Source organism: Ranitomeya imitator, chromosome 5, assembly GCF_032444005.1.
Source record: "Ranitomeya imitator isolate aRanImi1 chromosome 5, aRanImi1.pri, whole genome shotgun sequence".
NCBI lineage: Eukaryota > Metazoa > Chordata > Amphibia > Anura > Dendrobatidae > Ranitomeya > Ranitomeya imitator.
Genome location: NC_091286.1, coordinates 43,693,224 through 43,706,366, shown reverse-complemented (window position 1 = coordinate 43,706,366; position 13,143 = coordinate 43,693,224). Strand labels below are relative to the sequence as shown.

At 43.5% G+C, this 13,143-nt stretch overlaps 1 protein-coding gene across 3 annotated transcripts in view; it reads right to left on the bottom strand.

Annotated features, from left to right (window-relative positions):
- Positions 1 to 13,143, bottom strand: part of PPM1B (protein phosphatase, Mg2+/Mn2+ dependent 1B) — a 57,560-nt gene that overhangs the window by 15,209 nt on the left and 29,208 nt on the right. For all 3 annotated transcript variants that reach the window (XM_069768611.1, XM_069768612.1, XM_069768610.1), the window contains exons 2-4: positions 9,466 to 10,325; positions 3,936 to 4,053; positions 1,076 to 1,187 (exon numbers count right to left, since the gene is read on the bottom strand). In XM_069768611.1, coding sequence (XP_069624712.1) covers positions 1,076 to 1,187; positions 3,936 to 4,053; positions 9,466 to 10,311 — 1,076 coding nt within the window. In that variant the 5' untranslated portion in view covers positions 10,312 to 10,325. The remainder of the gene's footprint in view (positions 1 to 1,075; positions 1,188 to 3,935; positions 4,054 to 9,465; positions 10,326 to 13,143) is intronic.

Genomic DNA, 13,143 nt, shown 5'->3' with positions numbered 1-13,143 from the left:
CGCTGAAATCTCATCTCCCGAGATTCCGGCGGCCATTTTCCCGGAATTAGTCATACTGGAACGCATGGAAGAACTGCCGGGGGGCTCTGGTCTTTCACAAAATGTCGCCAGAGCCCCCCGCAGCACCGGAGCCTTCAGCATCACCCGGGGCAGCAGTGGACAACCCCGGCAGTGGCGGCGGACGACAGCGGCGGCAGGCGGTAGCGGCGGCGGACACCCCCTCCTCCCAGCCTGTAATGGTAAGCGGTATATCCGCTTTGTTAGACGCACCCACATTCCCCCCCCAAATTTGGGGGAAATAAAGTGCGTCTTACAAAGCGGAAAATACGGTATATATATATTTTAGAATTCATAATACAAGTAGCAAAAAACTGGAGGCAGAATGTATCAATAAAACTTGGAAAAATATTTATTCCATGCCCAAAACATGAGACATATCGGCTCAATAGAAGGCTCAATGCTAGAAGTGAAACGTCACATGCCTTGGGTATGAAAAATATTTCTCCAGGTTTTATTGATAACTTGAGGCAGCATGTCTATCAATAAAACAAGGCATGCAATGTTTCACTTCGAACATTGAGCCTTCTATTGATCCGATGGGTCTCATGTCTTGGGCATAGAATAAAATATTTCTCTAAGCTTTATTGATAGCCCTACTGCCTCCAGTTATTTTTTATTTTTTTGATACTTATATTTTAGCATCCAAAAGCCAGGTGCTTTGGAGGCTGGCACCTGAATGGCAGAATTTTTTGTGGTTCTCTTTTTCTTATAATGTATGATGATTTCTATTAATCACAAAGCCAACGGAGAACTATACACATTTTTGATAGAGGGTTTGGTTCCATTGAGACAATCCCACTAAAAAAAATCATATGCAACTGGAAATAAAACATACTTCTGGGGATATATACATATTACTAAATTGCAATGAAGGAAACATACCCAAAAGTATTTGTATTTGGCTTCTGTTTGTTAATTCGGACCTTACATGCCTATTTAAACCTCAAAACGGATGCCATTAGCACGATGTGAATAACAGGACCTGACCCACAAGACATTATACACACTCACTCACTTTCCAGCTAAACCACCTCCAGGTGGTAAATGTGGTATGTTCTCTGCTGATAATATGCGCATTACATGAGTGAGGTCTGGCATCCCTTCCTCCCCAGCAGTTGTCATGATTTCTAGAAGACAGACATTTGCATCTTAGATCACTTGGCTTGTGATTCCAGTGACATATACAGAACAGTATGCAGTAGTAAGTTATAAAACGGTGTATTGTGCTTGCGCACCATCTCTAGATTTGGTCATGCCAAATGGTGCACTCTATATGCATATAGGACCATCCTACGATGACAACCCCAGTCTATGCACCCTACTAAGCCAAATGGACATCATGGGGGCGAGGGGGCAAAGGGTCTGCTGCCCGTCACATCAAAACAAAGAAGCTGCAAAGTGTGGAGCACGTCCACAAACCACAAGAGGGTCACCCATTTATACTACGTATGCTGCCACATTGAACTGGGGGTTTGAGAAGATTGCCATGGGTTTGTGATTCAGAGAAGGCATTACCCAGATGGAATAAACCCTTTAAGGATAATCTGTCAGTAGGATCAGCCCTCCTAAGCAGTCTATATGGGCAAGCAGGTCATAAGACGCTGAATAAAATAATACCTTGGTATCTGCGACCCCTATGTCTTATTCCAGAGAACATCATGATTTTCTGATATGTAAACGAGATGTTCAGATCTATGGGTGGGATATAGATCTCCCTGATAATCTGTCTCCAGAGCTTATTTCAAGTCAAAGGGGCATTACCAGCGTGAGACATGAAGGTCAGGGGATCCCACTGTCAGTCATTACATGTCTCACACTGGTAAAACCTCCTTTCTTTAGTAATAAGCTCTGGAGGCAGATTCTCAGGGAGACCCATGTCCCACCTATAGATCTTAAAGGGAACCTGTCAAAACTTTTTTGCTCTATCAGCTAAAAATATCATTTAATTGATAGTCAGGTATGCATTCCACATCTACATTTGAAACCCCCTGACACCCCATGCATCACCCATAAAAACCTTTTTTATTTGTCGCGCGCTGTATGTTAATCCGTTCAGTCCGGTCCGATGGGCGTTGCCTCTGTTCCCTCACTCCACCCCTCCTCGGCTTGCTGTACGCATTCTTCGCCTTACTGCTTTTTGACTTTGACCGCAATCGGGCAAGCATACTGCGCACGCGCAAGGTCACATTGAAATGCGCTAAATCTGTACGCGCTCTGCAAGATTCACGGCGAAGAATGCGTACAGCAAGCCGAGGAGGGGTGAGGGAACAGAGGCAACGCCCATCGGACTGAACAGATTAACATACAGCGCGGGACAAATAAAGGTTTTTATGGGTGATGCATGGGATGTCAGGGGGTTTCAAATGTAGATGTGGAATGCATACCTGACAATTAAATGATATTTTTAGCTGAGAGCAAAAAAAAAAAAATGGTGACAGGTTCCCTTTAACAGCTCATTTACATATTAAGAAAAAAGTTAATTTCTTGGGAATAAAACATAGGATCACAGAAATCAAAGTGACATTTGCATTTTATTCAGCTTTCTATGACCTACCTGCCCATATAAACAGCTTAGGAGAGTATGTAGGACTACTGAAATGTACCCCCAGCTTTCCCAGTGTCAGCAGCAATCTCAGTATGTATCACGACTGAAATATACCCCAGCTTTCCTAGTGTCAGCAGCAATCTCAGTATGTAGGACTACTGAAATGTACCCCAGCTTTCCCAGTGTCAGCAGCAATCTCAGTATGTAGGACTACGGAAATGTACCCTAGCTTTCCCAGTGTCAGCAGCAATCTCAGCATGTATCACGACTGAAATGTACCCCAGCTTTCCTAGTGTCAGCAGCAATCTCAGTATGTAGGACTACGGAAATGTACCCTAGCTTTCCCAGTGTCAGCAGCAATCTCAGCATGTATCACGACTGAAATGTACCCCAGCTTTCCTAGTGTCAGCAGCAATCTCAGTATGTAGGACTACGGAAATGTACCCTAGCTTTCCCAGTGTCAGCAGCAATCTCAGTATGTATCACGACTGAAATATACCCCAGCTTTCCTAGTGTCAGCAGCAATCTCAGTATGTAGGACTACTGAAATGTACCCCAGCTTTCCCAGTGTCAGCAGCAATCTCAGTATGTAGGACTACGGAAATGTACCCTAGCTTTCCCAGTGTCAGCAGCAATCTCAGCATGTATCACGACTGAAATGTACCCCAGCTTTCCTAGTGGCAGCAGCAATCTCAGTATGTAGGACTACGGAAATGTACCCTAGCTTTCCTAGTGTCAGCAGCAATCTCAGTATGTATCACGACTGAAATGTACCCCAGCTTTCCTAGTGTCAGCAGCAATCTCAGTATGTAGGACTACTGAAATGTACCCCAGCTTTCCTAGTGTCAGCAGCAATCTCAGTATGTATCACGACTGAAATGTACCCTAGCTTTCCTAGTGTCAGCAGCAATCTCAGTATGTAGGACTACTGAAATGTACCCCAGCTTTCCTAGTGTCAGCAGCAATCTCAGTATGTAGGACTACTGAAATGTACCCCAGCTTTCCTAGTGTCAGCAGCAATCTCAGTATGTAGGACTACTGAAATGTACCCCAGCTTTCCCAGGGTCCTCCTCGCCCACTTCTCATACACCGACAGAAGCGGGTGCAGTGAAGTTAAGCCCAGGGCTACTGGATAGCAGTGCAGACAGTATTGCTTCCCTCCTGATCCTATATCTAAATAGATTAAGACTGCTGCTCTGCACTATTGCAGTTTTAGCATTCATCTTTTCCATATTCAGCATCTGATTGAGTATAGCAGTATAGTAAAGGATAGAGGGGTTAAATGAAACAGGTCAGAAAAGAAAACAAACACAAAAAAACACAACTGTACCTTCAATTTTCAATTCTAAATATTTATCCAGCTCGGCATCTTTCTTGATGGCTTCGTCTGAAACTTTAGGAGCATTTTGAAGACAAACCAGTACGATACTCATGTTATCACGACTTCCCTGTGGAGAGGAGAGAAATCTTAAACTTCCAGGATACACTACATCCTAAATGTTATACCAGATGGTATGGCCCCAGAACTGCTTGTGTGCGGTGGCTCTACACCACTGTGGATTGAAGGGGTGATGTTGGAATCCACACTTGGCTGCTCCAGCATTAAACACAGCAAAGCCGCAGCATGGAGGCAAATTCTGTCGTGTATCCCTTAGTAACAGCCGTTCTCACGTTTTATGGTTGTAGATCTGCCAGAGAATAATAGGTCCATGGACGTCAGTGGACCCAACAGATGCTGTGTGTGTCCTTTTCAATACTAATTTACCCCTGACAAAAATGCGTACAATCGTTAAATGGGCGACACATGCAATTAAAGTGGTATTACAGATGAATATGTTGAGATTATATGTCTGGGGTGTATGCCCTATGTACACTACAAACAGCATACATTACCCACCTTGCTGCACTCACCAACAGGGAGTTCGTTTCATGACCGCAGCCAACCTTGTAGATCGCATCTGGGGGTACAGAGGCCTCATAGAACGGCCGTCACTAGAGACCCCGGACTTCTACCGGTATATGAGCGTGCCAACTATCTCTAACAGGAAAGGTGGATTACTGTGCAGGACATCAGCAACCAGAATGTGCCTGGAGCAGCCACAGCGAGATCTCCGACATGTGGAGTGTACAAGGAGTAGTCATTAGTGTTAAAGGGGTTGGTGTATAAACGTGTAAGGAAGTGAAAAACGGCAGGCACCCTTACTGTAGTGTACGTATTAGAAATGCTGCACTGTTCTAGAACTGAGGCAACACCCCCTTAGCAAAGTCATCCCCCCCCACACCACCCAGCAGCATGTCACAAATGGAGAGCGATGCGACACGACAAATCCATCTGCGCCAGTCAAGCTTAGCAGTACAATGACCAAATAATTTAGCTGACCACTCACTAGATCTGGGGAATCTCACCAGTGTGATCCGCCAATCTGCAAGTCATGGAGTGACTGCTAAAATTTACCTCGGAAAACACCTTTAAAAAACAGCAACGTGGCTGAAAAATACCACAAAATCAGCATAGCAAATAAAAGGGATTTTCCACTTGATTAAATATATGATCGTTTCGGGGCAAAAATTAAACACCCAGCTGTCCATCACGTCTAGCAGCGCCAGGAGGCAGACCGTCTCACAGAATAATACACCTGGCACCGCTCACAGCCAGACTGCCACTCATGATGCCCGCAGTGCTCTCCTCACCTTGCGGCCAATTTCCGGTTTTTCCTCCCTTTCTTCCCAGAGACATGACTTATTTTTCTGTTCACATACATTGACATAAGAGAGCTTGTTTTTTTTTTTTTTACATGAGACATTTTCTACTTTTGAATAACACAGTTCATTTTAACACATAGTGAACTGGAAAATAGTTAAAAAATAATATTCAAAATGGTGAGAAATTGTGAATAACCCTGCAATTTACATTTTGGGGGAATTTTTTTTACGATTTATATATATTGTGGTGAAAGTGACCTTGCAATATGATTTTCAATACGTTTACAGCGATACCCAACATGCCCAGTATTTTTTTATTAATCGAGAAAATATATATATATATATTCATTCTATCTTTTGCTATCTCTTTCACAAGCCCGACATATGAGACATGGTTTACATACAGTAAACCATCTCATTATTTTGCATATTCCACACTACTGTTAGTAGTGTGTATGTGCAAAATTTGGCCGTTCTAGCTATTAAATTTAAGGGTTAAATCACGGAAAAAATTGGCGTGAGCTCCCGCACAATTTTCTCCGCCAGAGTAGTAAAGCCAGTGACTGAGGGCAGATATTAATAGCCTGGAGAGGGTCCATGGTTATTGCTCCCCCCCCCCCCCCCCCTCCCGGCTAAAAACATCTGCCCCCAGCCACCCCAGAAAAGGCACATCTGGAAGATGCGCCTATTCTGGCACTTGGCCACTCTTCCCACTCCCGTGTAGTGGTGAGATATGGGGTAATGAAGGGTTAATGTCACCTTGCTATTGTAACATCTTCCAGATAACCATGGTCCCTCTCTAGGCTATTAATATCTGCCCTCTGCCCTCAGTCACTGGCTTTACCACTCTGGCGGAGCCCACGCCAATTTTTTCCGCGATTTAACCCTTAAATTTAATAGCTAGAGCACCCAAATTTTGCACACACACACTACTAACAGTAGTGATCGGCACATGATGAAAAAAGTCTCCATATAATAACCAGGATTCATTTCCCACGTGGTGCTACTGCTACCCCGCACTCCAACGCGCGTTTCACACGTTGCTTCGTCAGGGAGTGAGGGCGAAGCAACGTGTGAAACGCGCGTTTGAGTGCAGGGTAGCAGTAGCACCACGTGGGAAATGAATCCTGGTTATTATATGGAGACTTTTTTCATCATGTGCCGATCACTTTTCTATTAGGGATTACTATATTTGATTTAACCATGTGCACTTTATGAATATACTTGGAGGTCATATATACCTTGTTATTTATGCACGTTATACAATACTATCTAGGATTTAGTTGTATACCTACAAACACTTTATTAAATATTTATGAAATTTTTTATATGAAATATATGTTTCCCTATCTATGGCAGCTGAATCTGTATAGTACCATACACTATTTTGATTAATTATTCAGATTACGGGTGGTGCCCTGCTTCCTCTGGTTTTTAGTATGTCGTATATGTTTTTTTTATCATGTGTTTGTGTTAGATTGGATTGGTGTCCTTAATAAAATTATTTATATTTTGAACATAATTGTTTTTGGATTTAGTTATTTATTTAGATTTTTATACATTACTTTTCAAGTGGTTCTTTTTTGGTATCATGTCGGGTTTGTGAAGGAGATGGCAAAAGCGGTGTGTGTGTGTGTGTGTGTGTGTGTGTGTGTGTGTGTGTGTGTGTGTGTGTGTGTGAGATAGATAGAGATATATATATATATATATATACACACACACATATATACCCACCGTATTTTCCGCTTTGTAAGATGCACTTTATTTCCCCCAAATATGGGGGGGGAAATGGGGGTGCGTCTTACAAAGCGGATATACCACTTACAGGCTGGGATGAGGGGGTGTCCGCCACCGCTGTCACCTCGCCCGCCACCACTGCAGCCCCGGGTGATGCTGGAGGCTCTGGCGACATTTTGAGATTTCAGCGCTGAGATCTCATCTCTCGAGATTCCGGCGGCCATTATCCCGGAGTCAGTCATACAGGAACGCATGGAAGAAGTGTCAGGGGCTCTGATCTTTCACAAAATGTCGCCAGAGCCCCCCGCAGCACCGGAGACAGCCCTGCAGCACCGGAGCCCCCCTGCAGACCTCCTCATCCCAGCCTGCAGCACAGGAGCCCCCTGCAGACCCCCTCATCCCAGCCTGCAGCACAGGAGCCCCCTGCAGACCCCCTCATCCAAGCCTGCAGCACAGGAGCCTCCTGCAGCACCAGAGCACCCCTGCAGACCCCCTCATCTCAGCCTGCAGCACAGGAGCCCCCCTGCAGACCCCCTCATCCCAGCCTGCAGCAATGCCCCACTCCTGCCTCCAGCAACGACCCTGGGACCCTGATCCACCGCAGCCAACACCCCTGGTAAGTAATAAGACGCATGGATTATAAGACGCCCCAAAAATTTATTAAAAAGTTTTTTCCTATTTTTCTCCTCAAAATTTGGGGAGCGTCTTATAAACCGGAGCATCTTACAAAGCGAAAAATACGGTCTGTGTGTGTGTGTGTGTGTTTATGTGTGTATATGTATGTATGTGTGTATATGTATGTATGTGTGTATATGTATGTATGTGTGTATATGTATGTATGTGTGTATGTATGTATGTGTGTATGTATGTATGTGTGTATGTATGTATGTATGTATGTATGTATGTATGTATGTATGTATGTATATTCATTCTATGTGTATATTCATTCTATGTGTATGTTCATTCTATGTGTATATATCTAATCTAACCTGTCAGTGTGATTTTACTGTACACTGCGCTGGATTACAGGCTTTTCAAAGGACACCGATGCGTTAAAAATCGGACAGCAATACGGACGTCATACGGATGTTGCAAAAAAAAAAAAAATAAAAAAAAAAATCGCATGACAATCGCATACGTTACATCCGTTTTTTCGGTCCGTAAATCGGACCTCTTTTTGCTGCCAAGTGGAAAGGAGCCCTTAGAGTGGAGGGCTTATTGGTACCCGTGTCAGATTTTCTATGAGCTTTAGCACTGATGAAGGGCGCACAGTTCTTGGCCGAGCATTAATGGCCCATTCACTGAAGCAATTCTGGAAGACAATTGGGAGCTGCCACTAAGTGTATGGTGCCTTAGTCTTCTTTCCCACTTGCATCGGTATGGGGCTGTACTGAGCCCACATCAAAAATGCAATATGTCAGCTGTTTGTACAGCTGACATGTGCACGCAATAGCGGCAGGTGGAATCGCGATCCACCTGCCGCTATTAACTAGTTAAATGCCGCTGTCAAACTCTGACAGCAGCATTTAACTACCACTTCCGGCCATCGGGCCAGAAATGCGTGCAGAAAGTGCTATCATTAAAAACGTCAGCTTGGCACGCAAAAAATAAGCCCTCACACCCGACCCAAGATCCCGAAAAATGTAAACGCTACGGGTATTGGAAAATTGCGGCATTTTTTTTTTTTTTTTTTTTTTAGCAAACTTTAGAAATTTTTTCACCACTTAGATAAAAGAGAACCTAGACATGTTTGGTGTCTATGAACTCGTAATGACCTGGAGAATCATAATGGCAGGTCCGTTTTAGCATTTAGTGAACCTAGCAAAAAAAGCCAAACAAAAAACAAGTGTGGGATTGCACTTTTTTTTGCAATTTCACCACACTTGGAATTTTTTTCCCCCTTTTCTTCTACAAGACATGCAAAAACCAATGGTGACGTTAAAAAGTACAACTCGTCCTGCAAAAAACGAGCCCTCACATGGCCATATTGACGGAAAAATAAAAAAAAGTTATGGCTCTGAGAAGGAGGGGAGCGAAAAATGTAAACGCAAAAACGAAGAAGGGCTGCGTCTTGAAGGTGTTAAAAGTACTATCCCATTAACATTTATCAATACACAGGATAGATCTATAATCTGTGGGTTTCCACTGCTTCAATACTCCCATTCTTATGCTCAGAGGTTGAATCCCATGTGGGAAAATTACTGCTAGTCCTTCATGCTACGAGTACGAGTTTGTGTGTTGGGTGGGGCCCACAGCGATCACACATTAACTATACTATGGACAGATGATAAAAGGGGTGTTACATAAACCTTTAAACAACCAGACACACTAATGATGGTAGCAGCAAAAAAAACAAAAAACAACAAGACTTTAGTTCCATTTAGGACCATCTTTGCACACATCTTTCTCTAGTCACTCACCTTATGTAAACAGGTGTCCACTACAGAATTGCACACTTTCTCGAGGTCATCGGTGAGCTGAAGCCTATAGTCGACAAATTCACAAAGCTCTTCATTGCTCATGACATCCCAGATGCCGTCGCAGGCTAGAATTATAAACTCGTCATCTTCTGCTCGTACAATCTCATACACCTCAGGCTCGGGAGAGACGAGCTGCTCGGTAGGACCCTTGCCATCGACACACTTGTAGTCATAGTCCCCAAGGGCACGAGAAACTGCTAACGATCCATTGACGCGCTGGATCATGACGCTGCCGCCAGCATTTTGAATCCTTTCTTTCTCCCTCGGATTGCAAGGTTTGTGATCCTGTGTGGAAAAGCAAACTTGTCCACTCCTATACAACACAGACCTAGAATCCCCACAGTTGATGAAATACACATGGCTTGGCGAAATAAGGACGGCCACAGCAGTAGAGCCGCTTCTGTCCATGCCATTCCTTAAATCGGCAAAGTTGCGCATATACTCGTCAATTTTTAAAAATCCAGTTCGTATGCCGCTTTTAACATTTTCTACAGAAGGTTCCACGTTGGACCCGGACATTTCAGTCACCCTGAAGTCCTCATTATCTGTTATATGCTCTAACAAGTGCGACGAGCAGTAATTTGCAACACGAGATCCAGCATGCCCATCATAAACGGCAAAAAAGGACCAGTCTTCCAGGCCATGAGGGATCCCCACCACAGCGGTGTGAGCGTCTTCCATTTCAACCCGCCAGCCCTGCATGCTGCTCAGTCCATATCGCAAACCATTTCCGGCTCCGTGAGCGTTGTGTTTCTCCGTTTTAGGTTTGTCCAAAAATGCCCCCATGATCAGTAATTAGCCTGCAGAGAAGAAAAAAAAGGCAAAAAAGGGTCAAACAACACTAGATAGAAATAAATAAATACGGTCACTTTTAGAAAATCTCAGTCACTGGTGTCTGGATCCCAAATCCTGCCAACATCCTCCACTTTTAACCCCTTTACCCCCAAGGGTGGTTTGCACGTTAATGACCGGGCCAATTTTTACAATTCTGACCACTGTCCCTTTATGAGGTTATAACTCTGGAACGCTTCAATGGATCCTGGTGATTCTGACATTGTTTTCTCGTGACATATTGTACTTCATGACAATGGTAAAAATTCTTTGATAGTACCTGCGTTTATTTGTGAAAAAAAACGGAAATTTGGCGAAAATTATGAAAATTTCGCAATTTTCCAACTTTGAATTTTTATGCAATTAAATCACAGAGATATGTCACACAAAATACTTAATAAGTAACATTTCCCACATGTCTACTTTACATCAACACAATTTTGGAACCAAAATTTTTTTTTGTTAGGGAGTTATAAGGGTTAAAAGTTGACCAGCAATTTCTCATTTCTACAACACCATTTTATTTTAGGGACCACATCTCATTTGAAGTCATTTTGAGGGGTCTATATGATAGAAAATACCCAAGTGTGACACCATTCTAAAAACTACACCCCTCAAGGTGCTCAAAACCATATTCAAGAAGTTTATTATCCCTTCTGGTGCTTCACAGGAATTTTTTGAATGTTTAAATAAAAATGAACATTTAACTTTTTTTCACAAAAAATTTAATTCAGCTCCAATTTGTTTTATTTTACCAAGGGTAACAGGAGAAAATGGACCCCAAACATTGTTGTACAATTTGTCCTGAGTATGCCAATACCCCACATGTGGGGGTAAACCACTGTTTGGGCGCATGGCAGAGCTCGGAAGGGAAGAAGCACTGTTTTACTTTTTCAACGCAGAATTGGCTGGAATTGAGATCGGACGCCATATCGCGTTTGGAGAGCCCCTGATGTGCCTAAACAGTGGAAACCCCCCAATTATAACTGAAACCCTAATCCAAACACACCCCTAACCCTAATCCCAACAGTAACCCTAACCACACCTCTAACCCAGACACACCCCTTACCCTAATCCCAAACCTATTCCCAACTGTAAATGTAATCTAAACCCTAACCGTAACTTTAGCCCCAACCCAAACTGTAGCCCTAGCCCTAACCCTAGCCCTAACCCTAACCCTAGCCCTAACCCTAGCCCTAACCCTAGCCCTAACCCTAGCCCTAACCCTAATGGGAAAATGGAAATAAATACATTTTTTTAATTTTTCCCTAACTAAGGGGGTGATGAAGGGGGGTTTGATTTTACTTTTATAGCGGGTTTTTTAGCGGATTTTTATGATTGGCAGCCGTCACACACTGAAAGACGCTTTTTATTGCAAAAAATATTTTTTGCGTTACCACATTTTGAGAGCTATAATTTTTCTATATTTTGGTCCACAGAGTCATGTGAGGTCTTGTTTTTTGCGGGACGAGTTGACGTTTTTATTGGTAACATTTTCGGGCACGTGACATTTTTTGATCGCTTTTTATTCCGATTTTTGTGAGGCAGAATGACCAAAAACCAGCTATTCATGAATTTCTTTTGGGGGAGGCGTTTATACCGTTCCGCGTTTGGTAAAATTGATAAAGCAGTTTTATTCTTCGGGTCAGTACGATTACAGCGACACCTCATTTATATCATTTTTTTATGTTTTGGCGCTTTTATACGATAAAAACTATTTTATAGAAAAAAATTATTTTGGCATCGCTTTATTCTCAGAACTATAACTTTTTTATTTTTTTGCTGATGATGCTGTATGGGGGCTCGTTTTTTGCGGGACAAGATGACGTTTTCAGCGGTACCATGGTTATTTATATCTGTCTTTTTGATCGCGTGCTATTCCACTTTTTGTTCGGCGGTATGATAATAAAGCGTTGTTTTTTGCCTCTTTTTTTTTTTTTTTCTTACGGTGTTTACTGAAGGGGTTAACTAGTGGGCCAGTTTTATAGGTCGGGCCGTTACGGACGCGGCGATACTAAATATGTGTACTTTTATTGTTTTGTTTTTTTTATTTAGATAAAGAAATGTATTTATGGGAATAATATATATATTTTTTTTCATTATTTTGGAATATTTTTTTTTTTTTTTTTTTACCTGTTTGAAAATTTTTTTTTTTACTTTTTTACTTTGTCCCAGGGGTGGGACATCACAGATCAGTGATCTGACAGTTTGCACAGCACTGTCAGATCACTGATCTGACATGCAGCGCTGCAGCCTTCACAGTGCCTGCTCTGAGCAGGCTCTGTGAAGCCACCTCCCTCCCTGCAGGACCCGGATCCGCGGCCATCTTGGATCCGGGGCTCGAGCAGGGAGGGAGGGAGGTAAGACCCTCGCAGCAACGCGATCACATCGCGTTGCTGCGGGGGGCTCAGGGAAGTCCGCAGGGAGCCCCCTCCCTGCGCGATGCTTCCCTGCACCGCCGGCACATCGCGATCATCTTTGATCGCGGTGTGCCAGGGGTTAATGTGCCGGGGGCGGACCGTGACCGCTCCTGGCACATAGTGCCGGATGTCAGCTGCGATAAACAGCTGACACCCGGCCGCGCTCCCCCCGGGAGCGCCGCCGATCGCGCTGGACGTACTATCCCGTCCATGGTCATAGGGGCCCACCCCACATGGACGGGATAGTACGTCCGATGTCAGAAAGGGGTTAAAAGAATAGATTGTACAAATTGATACAGTAAATCCATGACCGGATGTGGAGACTCATGATGCAGGTTTCACATCAAAAATCTGCAGGAAGGCATAA